The sequence below is a fragment of the Lutjanus erythropterus genome, chromosome 4 (assembly GCF_056507025.1).
Source record: "Lutjanus erythropterus isolate fLutEry1 chromosome 4, fLutEry1.hap2, whole genome shotgun sequence".
Classification (NCBI taxonomy): domain Eukaryota; kingdom Metazoa; phylum Chordata; class Actinopteri; order Lutjaniformes; family Lutjanidae; genus Lutjanus; species Lutjanus erythropterus.
This window is the reverse complement of record NC_139320.1, coordinates 27,078,727-27,094,627: the sequence shown is the minus strand read 5'-3', so window position 1 is coordinate 27,094,627 and position 15,901 is coordinate 27,078,727. Positions and strand designations below refer to the sequence as shown.

At 40.9% G+C, this 15,901-nt stretch overlaps 1 protein-coding gene across 2 annotated transcripts; it reads left to right on the top strand.

The window, feature by feature from the left end:
- The first annotated feature begins 1,881 nt into the window (after positions 1 to 1,881).
- Positions 1,882 to 15,160, top strand: spred3 (sprouty related EVH1 domain containing 3). Of its 2 annotated transcripts, none has more exons than XM_084717447.1 (6): positions 1,882 to 2,130; positions 9,761 to 9,926; positions 10,139 to 10,307; positions 11,650 to 11,711; positions 12,316 to 12,474; positions 13,642 to 15,160. In XM_084717447.1, exons 1-6 carry the CDS (start codon positions 2,120 to 2,122, stop codon positions 14,644 to 14,646), a joined length of 1,572 nt encoding a protein of 523 aa, XP_084573573.1. In that variant the 5' UTR covers positions 1,882 to 2,119; the 3' UTR covers positions 14,647 to 15,160. The 2 variants fall into 2 exon arrangements, with proteins under 2 accessions (XP_084573573.1, XP_084573574.1); XM_084717448.1 differs by lacking the exon at positions 1,882 to 2,130 and adding an exon at positions 3,134 to 3,255.
- Positions 15,161 to 15,901: the final 741 nt, after the last annotated feature.

Sequence of the window (15,901 nt, the reverse complement as noted above, 5' to 3'; positions counted from 1 at the left end):
TAGGTTAAAAATGTGTGATACAACAATTAAATATTCTTTTTAAAAGTATGCATGTAATGTGAGCATAGGTAAGATGGATCGTTTAATTACAGATCTATATGTATTGAATGTATATATTTATATTTATTGATTTTTTAAAAAATCAAGTAAACACTAAAAAACTAAATAATTTCTTATTTATACTTAGCTTAGAGTGCCACCCATGCACTTTTTCTTCAAAAAGGAGTAATGATTTTACCAGTTAATACTTAATCCCCAAATTAAACATGTTTCTAAATTCCAAGATGTGTTTTCTTAAAAGAGGGACTGCTGTCCATGGTGCTGAAACCTTTGTAGCTGTAAGTCCAACACTTGGACCCTGTGGTTCATACTGAAACAGACTGTGTTGGTTTCTGCACATGATGAGCAACAACAAAAAATATAAAGTTAAGACTTAAACGAAATAAACATAAGAACACAATTATAAGCCAGAGGTATGTTAATACTGTATGAATGCAGAGCAAACATGTTACTGTAACACTTGTTTTTACATATTTTTTTATATTATAAAATACTTATGGCTGTTTTTAAACTATTGGCAAGTATAAACAGCCGTCTTTAATTTCAATGTTGGGTTTCTTTTTTATAAACACTGAGTTTTTTTTTCACCTCACCAGTACATTATTTTCTTCATATTATTGTATATTTCTCCTGTTTTGTTTCTTATTTAGAGCAATAATGTAACATAAATATCCTCACATTTAAGGAGCTGGAATCAGAGAATTTGACTTTTTCCTTAAATTAATACTCAACTTACCAATTAATTACCAAAATAGTCGAGTTATTTAATAGTTGACAACTAATCGATTAAATGTTACATATCTACTTTATTTGTTATTATACACTGTAAAAAAAAAGAAAGAAAATATTTGTTTTAACTTAAATCTTGTCTTAACATCTAGATGTCTGTCTGTCCCATTTTTGTGAATGCAAAATGGGATTTCTTCAAATTTGGCACAAATGTCCAATTGGGCTCAATGTTGAACTGATTAGATTTTGGAGGTCAAAGTTCTCTGTGAACTTATGTCCCTCCCATTCTTGTAAACGCAATATCTCAAGAACACTTAAAAACGGAATTTCTTCAAATTTAATACAAACATCCGCTTGGACTCGAGGATAAATTGTCTGCCTCACAAAACGTGTTTTTGTCCAAAACTAAAGAATTTACACTTATGGCAAAATTTCTTACATACGTCTAATAGGGCAAAATGATGACATGATGAGATTTTAGACGCAAGAGGTCAAAGGTCAACTTCGCTGTGACATCATAATGTTCAGCTCTCTATCAGTCCCCTGTAAAAAACATAGTCTCTGAGTGAAGACAGCATGTCTCTTACTGGAAATTATTAATTGGAATTGGCAAAAAATACATTTAATACCTTTAATTAAATTAATTTGAAGTCTTCAGTACATATGATTCTGGATGCAGATGGATGCAAAATGCAACTTGACTGGTTGGTGGAGGCATACAGTTAGTTTTACCTGTATTTTATGTTTGTTCTGTGGATTTTTTTGCCCCGTGATAATCAGGGGATCAACCGGAGGTCATTGATGGTTTACCAGCTTTTCATTTACCACCCACGTCACTGCACAAGTCTGTGCTGAATTTTAATAATTCATCATCACATGGTTACACTGACAAAGCCTATAGCCCACCTTAAAGCCACGATGCTGTCAATGATTAGTGCGGATGTGTTGGCACAGGGCAGGTAGAGTGAGGAAGGGAAGAAGCGAGGAGGGAGTGATTTGAAGCGAGAGAGAGGAGAGAGAGAAGGGAGGGAGGGAGGGAGGGAGAGAGAGAGAGAGAGAGAGAGAGAGAGAGAGAGGGAGGATGCTGCCAGCGGAAAATGGCTGCTGCAACCTCAAGCCTATCCTGATACACCGAAACGACATCAAGGTGGAGAGAGAGAGAGGAGGAGGAGAGGAAGAAGAGGAGAGGAAGATTAGGAAAATGAGAGCAGATAGAGAGAGAATGTGAGTGAGTCTGTGAGTGTTTCCTGAAAGGAGGATAAAAAGAGAGGAGAGGAGGAGAGGAGAGACCCTGGGGTGGGCTGCTGCAAGCGGCGGGCAACACCGAGCCATGGAGGGCGAGTAAGTCCTTACATTTTCATTTTTAACATTGCACATATTCTATATTCAGCCATCCGGGTAGAAAGAAACGCCACCGCCATGAGTGTTACACCAATCCAGCATCATGCACTATTATCACAGTCGGTGCTCTACAATTTAGCAGGCTGCCGAGAATAAAAACACCATTACGTAGTCTTGAATCAACAGCATACACCCCATTTCCGATATATCCACGCCAATATGTGATAAATGTTCAGCCACCTACATGTGGAGCTGCGCTTTTACACGACTGGCACCCGACCCGCACGCACAGGATTAAAATAAAAATAATAATAATCAAAACACGTTAGGAGCTGTGTGCAACAATTTAAATAGATAAACGCGTGGTTAGTGATTGGTAAAAACAGTCACGAAATCAGTCAATGTGTAAATGTATGGGGGGGTTTAAAAAAAAAAGGCGAAATATGGCGAGTTTGGGGCCAGCATCGCGTCATTCAAGACATGGCTACAGTAAAACGAGGGAGGGATGGAGGCGTTGTGATTTTTATCAACGTGTCTCGGGGTTTCATTATGATTTTTTAAAGCCAAACTTTATGAATGAAATGTGATTTTTTTTTTCCTCTCCTCTCCTCGCTCGCTCTCCCTCATCCTCCTCACCCCTCCTCTACCTCTCCTCCTCTCCTTCCCTTTTCTAATCGGGCCCCCTCCCCCCATCTCTCGTTTCCTCTCTCCATCCTCTCACCCACTCGTTCCCTTTTTTCTCCCTTCACACGCGATGTATGCATTGTGTTTTAGGGCCTTTTAAATACAGAATAAAACGTATGAGAGCAGCGCGGCGCGGTGTCGAAGCCAGCCTCTCTATCTCTGCTCCCATTCATAAAAAAATATAACATAATATCGGGGTGTGTTAATGAGTGCGTGCAGCAGGGGCGGAATTGAGAAAAGGAAGGAGCGTCTGGGAGAAAAATAATTGCAACAATTAAAAATCAAAAATAAGAAAAATACAAGTACGCGTTTCGTGCACATGTCGAGCCGCGGTGCTGAATTATTCAGCCGATCGGCGAGGGCAGAGCTGCTTTGCTTTTCTTTCTTTCTCTGTCTCTTTCTCTTTTTTGCAAGAATGCCGGGGCCTCTGATGGCGAATGGGCGCGTTCATTGATACATCTATCTGGGAAACACTCATTCTTCCTCCCTCCTCCTCCTCCTCCTCCTCCTCCACCACCTCCTCCTCCTCCTCCTCCTCCTCCCATTTGACCATTTCTCTCAACGCTGGCTTTCTTTCTTTCTTTCTTTCTTTCTTTCTTTCTTTCTATCCGTTTGGTTCCTTTATTCTCATATTTAGCCTACACACGCTGAGCATCCCTATTCTCATGTGATCCTTGCAGGAGAAATGTTTAAATAACACCAAGCAGACCTTTAAAATGATAATAATAATAATAATAATAATAATAATAATAATTGTGGGCCATCATCACATGCTAATAATTAAAATCAGATTTACCTCAGTCACGTGGCCATAGATTTCTAAAAAAAAAAAACTGCCCTGATATTTCAGTATGGTACCTTTTGTCATACAAGTCTTCTTCGTGTGAATTTCATCATGCAATCACATGTTGTCACCACACTGGCATTTATCTGCATTTTTATATTGTGGAAGTTCATCTTCTCTTCTTTTCTCTGAATGAATGTGTGTATTTGTGCGTTAATGGTTGCATGTAGGGGAGACCTGGGACAGTTGCAACACTTTTTTTTTTTTTGCATTTGAACTAGACCAACCAAATATTTATATTTTAAACTTACATCTGTCTGCTAATGTCACATGATGATTAAAGTTGGATTTTAGTCAATCATGTGGTCATAGATCATAAAAAAAATGTGTGGCACAACTTTACCTTTTACTGTACAGGCTAAGCTCTCAATCCTGTCTTCTTGGTGTGAATTTCATCATATAATCTTAGTTCAATGGCCTCAACATCATATGTAGTCAGGAAACTGAAATTTAGGGCTGCAACTAAAGATTATTTTATTTTATCGAGTAATTGATCACTTGTTTGGTCCACAAAATAACAGAAAATGCAGGAAAATGTCAGTCAGTGTTTCCCAAAACCCAAGACGACGTCCACAAATGTCTCGTTTTGTCCACAACCCAAAGATATTCAGTTTACTGTCATAGAAGACCAAAAAACAAGAAAATATTTACATTTAAGAAGCTTAAGAATCAGATAATTTGGACTCAAATCGATTAATCGATTATCAAAATAGTTGGCAATTAATTTGATAGCTAACAACTTTACTGAAATTTATCTGATTATCTATCTAATTTACTATGGAAGTTAAGCTAGGTGTTTTTTTTTTAACTGAATGACTGTGCGTATTTATGTGTTAATGATTGTGCGTAGGGGAGACTGGGGACAGTTATTACTTACCTTTGGCCTTTTTGTCTCAATAAGCTAGTGTTTTGAAAACATGCGTTGTTTTACAGTAATATTATAGTAAACTGTAGTACCAGTTATTGAGTTTCGCTTTTTTATGGGTAGAACTTTGAGCTACTTTAAGTCAAGAATGAACTGTCCTTTTATGTGCCCCACAATTACATGCTTATGTTGAAAAATACTCTTGTATGGTGTGTTTTCAATATGGCTGCTTAGCTTGGGGACAAAGTCCTGCAGTTGTCCCCACCCCAACAGTCATGAGAGAACATCATGTGCCAGCCTGTTGCAACTGTCCCAAGTCTACCCTACTGTATGGTACACCTTTACCTGTTATCTACAGGTCAAGCTGTCAGTTCTGTCTTCTTTGTGTGAATTTCATCTTTCAGTCTCAGTCGCCTCAGCATCACGTTGTCACCACACTGACATTTATGGAAGCTGATCTAGGCTTCACTTTTTCACCTGAATGAGTGTGCATATTTGTGCGCATGTGTTTTTTTTTTTTTTTTAATCTTTATTGTGATAATGTGATAGTAGGGGAAACTGGGGTCAGTTGCAACACTTTTGCACCTGTCTCACTCAGAGACTAGCTGGAGTAGACCATGGGTCTTCACTAGGGGATCCTCCAAATTATTGATTTTTTAAAAATATGTCTAAAAACATACTAACATAAATCCAACATATTATTAGTAATTACAAAAGGCTACACATGAATCCTCATGTAATCATGTGAGCTAGCTGTTGGTGAACCAGTTTGATATGTATTACTGAAACATGTTGGCCAGTTAGCTGTATTATTATCTCCAGTGTACAGACACTCTTGTGAGCCATGATGGATCGTTTTTTTTAACTTCATGAGCAGGAGACCCTGACAGACCCGCCACCTCAGACACCACATGCTGAAGTGCAGAGGGTGAGGCTAACGCAGCTAACATTAGCCATGCTACAACTGCTGCTGACTTAGCAGCTGCAGGTTATTTCAAAGACGAAGACCTGAAAATATTCAATGCAATATGTGTAGTACGGGGACCCTGATCTTTCTATCAGCTGAGGGATCTTTGGCCTGAAAAACAATGAAAAAACCTTTATGCTAATTACCCATACCATTTAACCATGATTGCATGTGAAATATCGCTCACAATTTTTATTTGAGATGAAGAAGTCTGTCCCCTAGGGTTGGGGTGCAACATGATCAGGGGACAGTTGCAACATAGAAAAAATACATCAAACTTCACTGCGTAACTTTTACTTTTTGTTTCAATACGCACAGTATTCTGAAAATACTCAGCCGATCGGTGAGGGCAGAACTTATTCTTCTGCAAGAACATTGGGTTCTCTGATGGTGAATGGGTGTGTTCAATGATACATCTATCTGGGAAAACACTTATTCTTCCTCCCTCTTCCTCCTCCTCCTCCTCCCATTTGCCCATTTCTGTCAACGCTGGCTGTCTTTCTGTCTCTCATCTATTTCCCCCTTTATTCTCAGCACATGTTTAGCCTACACACACTGAACATCCCAGTTCTCATGAGCAGAAATGTTGAAATACTGCCAAACCAGATCCGTCCAAATATTCTGTTTTTTTAACCGTCATCACATGCTAATAATTAGAATCAGATTTAGCTCAATCATGTGGCCATAGATTGTTAAATACTGCATGACACACCTTTACCTGTTATCATACAGGCTCTCAATTATGTCTACTTTGTGTGAATTTCATCATTTAATCTTAGTTCAGTTGCCCCAGCATCATATGTAGTTACCATGCTGAAATTTAGGGCTGCAACTAACGATTATTTTCATTGTCGATTATTTTCTTGATTAATTGATTAGTTGCTTGGTCCATAAAATGTCAGAAAATGCAGAAAAATATTGATCAGTGTTTCCCAAAGCCCAAGGTGACATCCACAAATGTCTTGTTTTGTCCACAACCCAAAGAAACAAGAAAATATTTGGACCAGACCGATCAAATCTTCATATATTAAACTTAAATCAGTCTTGAAAGGAAGAAGCTTGTCCCCAGGGTTGAGGTCAGTTGCGAAATGATCAGTGGACGGTAGCATTAAATTTCACTATTCTGAAAATGTCCAGTTGATCGCTGAGGGCAGAGTTCCTTTTATTTTTGCAAGAATGCCAGGGCCTCTGATGGCAAATGGGTGCGTTCATTGATACATCTATCTGGGAAACACTTGTTCTTCCTCCTCCCTCTTCTCTTCCTCCCATTTCTTTCAACACTCGCTTTATTTCTTTCTTTCCATTTGTTCCTTTATTCTGAGTGCATATTAGCCTATTTATCATCCCAATTCTCATTTGCTCTCAGCAGCAGAAATGCCAAACCAGACCTGTCCGAATATTTCACATTTTTTTATAATTGTTTACTGTCATCACATGCTAATTAAAATCAGATTGACCTTAATCACGTGGTCATAGATTATTAAAAACTGTATGGTACAACTTTAGCAGTAATCACGCAGGCTGACCTGTCAGTTCTGTCTTCTTTGTGTGAGTTTTATCATGCAGTCTTTGTTCAGTAGAGCTGAAAACAGTTGCCTTGGCATCATATGTAGTCACCACACTGACATTATTTGTCTGCTGTGTTATAGAAGTTGATCTATGCTTTGATTTTTTTTTTAAACAAACAAATGTGTGTGAATGATTTTGCATATATGAGTATTTTTTCATTTGAGTCACTTACAACATGTGACAGTAGGAGAAAATGGGGACAGTTGCAACACTTTTTGCATTTCTCTGAATAACAGAGAAATTCAGATCACTTCTTTTAATGCTTAAGGGTTTCTCCGTGTTTAATGTTACAATGCATCTATCTATCTAGCTATCTAGCTATCTAGCTATCTCGTTTGTATTTGAGTGAACTATCCTCTTATGCAGCCCACAATGACTTGTTTATGTTGAAAAACACTGTTGTGTGGTCTGTTTTCAATATGGCTGCTTAGCTTGGGGACAATGTGTTGCAGCTGTCTTCACCCAACAGCCATAACAGAACATCATGTCCCAGCTGGACACATTGACCAAGACTCATGGTAAACATTACTGACCATACAGAAGTAAAAAAAAAAAGGTGGAGGAACAAGACCTGTGGCAACCGTCCCCTGTCTACCCTATGTGTGTGTGTGTTTAATCTTTATTGCCATTAAGTCAGTTACAACATGTGACTCATACATTCAGAGAAGGGTAGACCGGGGACGGATACAACAAGGGAAGGTTGCAACAAATTCCTCCACTCTGAAACATGCTAGAGTGATGATACTCATACTGCACATGCTCAGTTAGACCCTGAAGACAGCTGTGACACAGGCAACATCTGCTGCTGTATTTAGTGAAAAAAATTAAAATGAAACAAAAGAAAAAGAAAAAAAATGTTTTTGATATGACAGTCATTTTTTTCATGAGCTCTATGTTTGTCAAATTGTCCTGAACTTTTTGATGAGTTAATCAGAACTTATTGAGTTGAGTTCTCTTAGTTGACTTCTAAATGACATGGTAAGCATGTGTCTAGGTGAATGTGTCTTGCTAGCACACGATGTTCTACCATGACTGTGAGGGTGGGGACCATTGCAACATGTTCTTGCAGCAGTTTCTTGCAACCATCCCCAAGCTAAGCAGCAGTGGTGGACAAAGTACTCAACCCCAGTACTTGAGTCAAAGTACAGATACTCCTGGTCAAATATTACTCAACTACAAGTGAAAGTTGCTCAGTCAAAATTTTACTTGAGTTAAAGTACTAGAGTACTTGGTTTTAAAAATACTTAAGTATTCAAAAGTACATGTTTTTAAAAATACTTAAGTATTCAAAAGTACAAATTACAAAGTACATTTTCTAATATCAGTAGTATCGGTATCATTTACAGAACCTTGTAACTCTCTGAAACCATCTAATGATGCACTGACCTGCTTGTAGAACCACTCTGCTACACAAAGTCTATAGAAACACCTATAAAAACTTCAGCATAGAAATACAGTCAAAAACAAAAAGGACAGCTGTTGTCACTTTCTGATGTAACTGTATTGAAATCACATCATAAAATTAGATTGAAGCCAACTTTAAGTTCTCCAAGTCTGTTAAATAACTGAGATTTCTTTCTGTCTTCAGAGGCAGTATATATACATGAATTATTCTGTATTTTTCACCCCAATAAAAACAATCCAACTTTAAAAGCTACCTGGAATAATGGATAATTATAATTACATCTTGAGATTTAATTTTGTCTTTCTCCTGCCGTCACCATTAGCGCTTTTTGTTTTAATGAAAGAGGCAGAGCTTGCTTGTGCTTGTTAGTGCGCCTGGACGTATTTCTGCTTTTACATCAATCCCATTTGAGAGGAGCTACTGTGATTGGTTTCCTTCTGTGAGGAACACAGCATGTGACCAATTGCACTTTGGAAAAGAAAAAACAGCAACAGCTGACTTCAAAGCTGTGCTCAGTCAAAAAGTAACAACAACTTTCCTAGAAATGTAGTGGAGTCAAAAGTACAATATTTGTCTTTGAAATGTAGTGGAGTGAAAGTAATAAGTTTCCAAAAATACTCAAGTAAAGTACAGATACTCAAAAAATGTCCACCACTGCTAAGCAGCCATATCACAACAGACCATACAACTGTATTTTTCAATGTAAACAAATCATCGTATGGTGCATAAAAGCATATTTCATCCAAATACAAATTTGCTTTGCTTTTTTCAACATACACATGTCAACATGCTGTGAACATGCAGTTGCAGTTTTATACAATAAATACATTTATTAAAAATTTTCTTTTGCGTTTATAATTGTTGCATTCTTCTTGCCTCTGAATTATAGAGATTGAATATCATCAGTAACATCTGCCGATTCAAATGATGTGCAGACCTTGAGAACCTCACTTTATGGATGTGGAACTCCCTCATTAGTATTAATATGTTGATAATCTGCTGAACTTTAAGATTTTTGCTTTCATGATTGGTTTGTGTAACTAAATAACCCTCATTTTTTTTGCAGATTCCTGATGTGTGCTGAAATGTTGTTTCCCAATTAATATTAGAAAAACAGGATTTAAACTCAATAGTGTAATTTTCCTGTTACTGTGGAAGTAATTTCTAATATGTTATATGTTTATGTTTAACAAAGATTGCATGCATGTGTGTGTGTGTGTGTGTCAGTCTGCATCATTGCATTGTTTAATCGGCCTGCATGGGCCTCTCTGCTCCCTCTCTTGGCTTCCCTGACAGTGTGCGTGTTCGTGCAGTGGTGATGACACGTGATGACTCCAGTGGTGGTTGGGTGCCCCTTGGAGGTGGCGGCCTCAGTCACGTGGTCATATGTAAGGGGCGGAGTCACGACGGCAGGGGCCGGAGAGAGTACATCATACGTGGAGAACGGCTGCGAGATCGAGCAGTGAGTGTGTGCGTGTGTTATGGCTGTCTTTGGTGCCACGTTGCTCCTCAACACCACCTAAAGACTGTACAGATTCATGTTTGTTTATGTGAGGGCAGGATTTGAGGAGGGGGACCCGTGTTGGTTGGTGACCTAACTTCGTCATGTTTTGGTGGGATTGCTGTGTGTGTGTGTGTGTGTGTGTGTGTGTGTGTGTGTGTATGTGTGTTTAGCCGGTGTTGGAGTGTGCAGTGCAAAGGGGGTTAGTGTACAACAAGGTGAACCCCATCTTCCATCACTGGCGAGTAGAAGATCGAAAGTTCGGCCTTACGTTCCAGAGTCCTGCCGATGCCATCTCCTTTGAGAAAGGGCTGCAGATGGTCATAGACAAGCTTGACAGAGGTAGAGACACACATACCAAAACTTTATTAGTAGTGTTTGAACTAAGGTTGTCAATAATACTGATACTTCAGTACCATGTTTAGTATAATAACCATGTCACAACACCTATCGTGAAGAGTCTCAGTCTTTATGAGGGTTTATGACTGCTGTCATTGTCATTTGATCACTTATCCAATTTTTAATGGAAAGTTGACATTGTTGTTGAGATGTCTTTGTCATGACAACTTGACATTATCAAACTTAAAGACACTGTTTAAGTTTGTGTTAACATTACATTAAACTATCATATGTGGTTGTTTTAACACTGACCATCATGAGGCCTTTATAAGTGAATGACTGAATCAATATTGAATAATGACTATTATAAGTGACCTCCAGTAAAGTCGCACATTTTTGACTTGTCATTAAATCCTATTACACTTAGACATATGGTGGCCAGTTTGACAACAGGGAATACAGTACTGAGGTGGTTTTCTTGCTGGGTTTGGTTCCTGGCAGCCTGAGGCTGAGTCAGCTAATTAGGCTGCTAGCTCCACGGCTGACCGAGCTAACTCGCTAATGCCAGCTACGGAAAGAAGCAGTGGTTAGCCTACTTGAACTGAATCATCTAAGTACTGTGCTCTGTCGTCAAAATGACCTTATAACATTTAATGACATCGTTATGACAAGTCTTTCACTTTAGTTGTCATAAAATCATTTGACAGTGTAATAAAATGTAATGACATCTTCATTACAAATCCAAAATGTACCACATTGCTTGAGTTCATGAAAAGTATTCATAACACACTTACAATGGTCTTATGATGGCTGGAGTCAAAACAACCACATATGACAGTTTAATGTAATGTTAAAACATAAAGTCAAGTTGTCATAACAATGACATCTCAAACAATGTCAACTTTGCTTTAAAAATGACATATTTTACCAACTAAAACTCAGTGGCTGTCATAGATATTCATTAAGGCTTCTTCAAGACTCCTTCATGTTCATGACAGGCATCATGACATGGTTATAACAATGTCAAGATCCAATACTAACATTCAGTAGTATCAGAAGTACCAGTGCTATGAAAAAGAAATAAGTGCTCATTCAAGACCTCAGTTCAGTTTGGTGTTTATTTTCCTGACATTTGGTTTTTAGCAAAACCAGACAGCGTTCAGTGACATTTTTTTCTGTACCAGCACTCTGTGCAGGTTGTTAATTAAAAAAAACAAGTATTAAGTATTGTTTTTTATACTAGCATTGTACTTTTAAAATGATGTATGACAATGGTATGATAAACCTTGTGTGAACTGAAAAACTATCAAGTGAAGCCTCAATCCTCTCTTTTCGTGTTATCAAGGTTCTGATTCGCCGTCGTCCTCCACACCAGAAGAGGCGGACACCGAGGATGACGGCCAAGCTGTGAGTGTCTGAGTAGTTTGCCCATTTAAGCCACGTTTCCACCAAAGAAACTTTCCCCAGGGACTAGGAACCTTTGGAGGTACTCAGTGCATTTCCACCGCAGAGACCAGGGTCTAAATTAAGTTCTGGGGATATTATTTCAACCCCAAAAAAGTCCCTGCTCAGGAGGGGTGGGGCTCTCAGTGCTAAAAGGTATTGATTGGTGCAGCATTAACAACATTTTATTCCTGGGACCATTTTTAAGAATCTGCAGTTGCAAACCAGTTTTTGTTCATTGTGCTTTGGCACATCAACAAACAACAATAAGGACAACAAAGTCCCGGCCTTATATTGAATAGTCTCAAGCTAAAAAGATAAATAAAAACAGCCATCACTTTTGCATATGTCAGATAACTAATTTGCCTAATCTCTTTGGGTCTTCAGACTGTGGTGGAAATGGAACCTTTTAGTTCCTTGAAAAGCAGTTCCAGGGACTAAAAGTTCCTTTTACTTTAGGTGGAAATGCGCCTTTATTGATCTAAAAGGGGCTTGTTTGTGCTGCTGCTGGGCCCCAGTACAGTTATTGATGTTCTTGACTTGTGGGATGACATGCAGCCTCTGCCAGTCCCATACAGGAAGTGAGTCGTCATCCAACAGCAGAAAGGAAATGCTTCCCAAACCCATTACCATAGTGACGAGCGAGTCGTCGTCTACCTGCTTCGTGCGATCGGAGGAGTTTAATTTCGGATCCAGCCATGCTGTCACCACTCAGACACCTGCTCAGGTACCACAGCACATTCAGTACTTCACAGTGATGACAAGATGCTCAAAGGAATGTGTTGATTTAATTGTCAGTTCAGTTTTCTGTGTGTGTTCTCATCACACTTATGAGCTGTAATGATCATTACTATAATTGCACAAGGTACTTATCAATAGTCAGTACATTGCCTTAAGTAGATGCAATCCATACACCTTGAGTTTTCTCCATTTACCTTGACAGACAGCTTTTTCCAATGGGGAAACGCCACCATATAAGACAAATATTGCTCTCTCTTGCTCAACCAGACTCCTTTGGCAAAAACTGCAATTTTGCTTCACATACAGGAGTTACTGGTCTATTGCTGCCTTGATTGGTTAGTTTTTTTGTGTTATTGGGGGACTTTAATGAATCCAAACCAACCCTTTGCAACATCAAAGTTACACAGTAGCATAAGTAAGCTAACAGATCGAGGCAGCGGTCGACCCATGCTCTGCAAGGTAACATGACTGATCTTGTCTATGGAGTTTGGTTGGTTTTGAGAGAGTGATATTTGGCTTATATAACAGCAGTTTCCTGTCAGAAAGGGCTGTCAGACAGCAAGGTAAAGTGGTGAAAACATTCTTAATATAGCATAGACTTAAACTGAAACTGATTATTTTACATGGCTGATATACTTTTTGCTGCTGACCCTGTTCTCAGCAGTACATTGCTTAGCTTCCTACACCAGTACTCCTGCTGCTTGTCCAAACTGGGGGCGTGCCGATGGCCATCTACTGTAGACTGACTATGGACAAGTACCTCACACAATCCAAATAAACCCCCTCAAGTGAAGTCTGGGAACTGCCTTGGGTCTATCAGGGGGTTCCCAGAGAATTAGTGGCATTTTAAATCCATTATTATTATTAGAGCAAAGAAAAATCATGGAAGTTGGACTGGTTGATTTTTTTCTGTCTCCGCCCTTGAGTCCACACCTACAGCAGAGACAGAATCAAAATGACCTGCTGATGTTATTAATATATATATATATATTTATATATATTAAATGAAATCTTATTATTTTTGGGTTCTTGATCACTTGTGCATCTCTTTTAGATCTGAAATAGATTCAGTGGTGGTCCTGAATGTTCTGTATCTGCTGCCACAGAACTCTGTGTTCCTGACTCCCTGTGTAACACTATACCCTCTCCACAGATCCACACCAGGCCAGGACAGCACCAGCTTTCACAAATGACGGCTGTGTTGAATCCCCCAGCGCCCCCGCCCCCACCTCCTGCTCCACCGACTCCACCTGTGGGTCCCCCGGCCTCGTCTCCTCTGTCCCCCCTCTCACCCACCATCTCTCTGCTGGAGGAGGGAGACCTGCGCAGCGTGGACCCTTGCAAAGACCTGTGGGGGTCTCGAGGTTACGAGGACTACAGGCGGGCGGGGGCCACCAGGACTATGGTCGGGGGGCTGACGGGGGGCGTGGTTGTCGGTGGCGGAGGGAGTCTGCAGGACAAGTCAGAGCTGTGCGTGGTTCGCTTCGAGAAGGAGCTGGCGGGCGTGGGTACGGCGGGCTGTGACGTGACGGTGAGCCTGGACAGTAAAGCTTCCCAGCGTCTGTCCTCGTCATCGCCCACCTGCATGTCGATGCCCAACGCCGTGTCAGGTGTGTCCTCAGGTGCCGGCTCGCCCCAGGAGACGGGCAAAGGCTCACCCTCTCCCTGCTGTATCCACACCTCACTGGCCACGCCCCGCTCGCGGACTCGTAAGAGAGGAGGAGGGGCCAGCAGCAGCGGCGACCCGGGGGTGATCTCCCCCGATGACGACAGCCCCTGTCCTCAGGCGTCGTCGTCGTGCTCGTCCCGCTGCGTGTACTGCCGCTCTGTTTTCAGCGCTTCGGAGAACGGGCGGGGCCGCTGCAGAGACGCCCCCGACCCCGCCCTGCACTGCCTGCGCCAGTGGACCTGTGTGTGGTGCGCAGAGAGTCTGCTCTACCACTGCATGTCGGACTCTGAGGGGGAGTTCTGGGAGCCTTGCTCGTGTGATGACTCGATGGGGGGCCACCCGCACCCCCTCTGCTGTGCCCGCTGGTTGGCCCTCCTGGCCCTGTCGCTCTTCGTGCCCTGCATGTGCTGCTACCTGCCTTTGCGCGCCTGCCTGCGGTGTGGCGAGAGGTGTGGCTGCTGTGGGGGAAAGCACAAAGCGGTCCGATGAGGCCAGGCTTGGGGGTGGGACGGGTTCTGCGGACGAGGAGGTCTGGGCGAGGAGGGGGGAGCACCTGTAGGGTGGAATTGGCAGGAGGAACAGTGCTCTCAGGAGACCCAGACCCCCGACGTGGCCCTCCGAAGCCCCGCGGCCTTCCACTGCATTCCGCTCTTTCTCTTTTCAACCGGGGGCCTTCCTCACTGGTCCACGCCTGCTGGAGGTGCACTGCACTCAGACCAGGCTCTGCGGGAGTCATCTGGAGCCTTCACGGTGGATTTACTGAGGTTTGGCTGATCTCGAGTTAGCGGTCAGAGACTTTATCACAGGAAGAAAGTGGCAACGATGATGTGTACACTGTTTCAAATGTCTGTTTGTTTGTTTTTTATTTAGAAAGAAAAACACAAAAAACAAAAGATGTTTATATATATGATTGTTATAATTTTAATTGGTATATTTTATTAAATGTAAAACATATTGACAGAAAATCCCCCAATGGCACACACGATTACCACATATTCACAAACATGAGATCTTGGGGACGTTCTTTGTTTCATGTTGGCCTGTTTATCAGTCAGATGAACAGATGTCACCCTTTACCTCTAATTTTACCTCAGATGTTACTCAAACCCTAATGAAGAAATGAAAAAGAGAAGAGAGAGGGCAGTCTTCAAGAAAGTACGAGTATCTGAGACAACCAGTGTTGTCTTTCCGTTGAAGGGACAATTCACCCCAAAATCAAAAATGCACACTAATCCTTCTACCTGTGGTGCTATTTATCCATCTACATTGTTTTGGTTTGAGTTGCAGAGTTATGGAGATATTGACTGCACAGGTGTCTGCCTTCAATATACTGGCATTAAATGGCGCTCTGTGGTTGTGGTGCTCAAAGTGCAAAAAAGATGCGTTTGAAAAACTGCAACACCTGCATCTCTTTCCAGAAATTAAATCATCATAATTAACCAGAAAGTAGAGCTGTGACAATAATCACATGACCATGGCCCAATGCATCTTGGGATTGCCAGTGGGCGGCTAACAATGTCAACATCTTTACTATGTCTCCAAAAAAGACGCTGCAGTTCAAGGCTGGATTATAAAGCTTCTGAAAGGGATACAACGATGTAAAAGTACAACGCTAGTGTTAGCATTGGTTTAGCATTAGCCTTTCCTGCTCAGTTCACTTTTCCAGCTGTTGGGAAAGAACAGAGAAAAGTTTTCTTAGTCTTGAGAAGCTGCAGCGTTTATTATCTGACATCATGTAACCTTA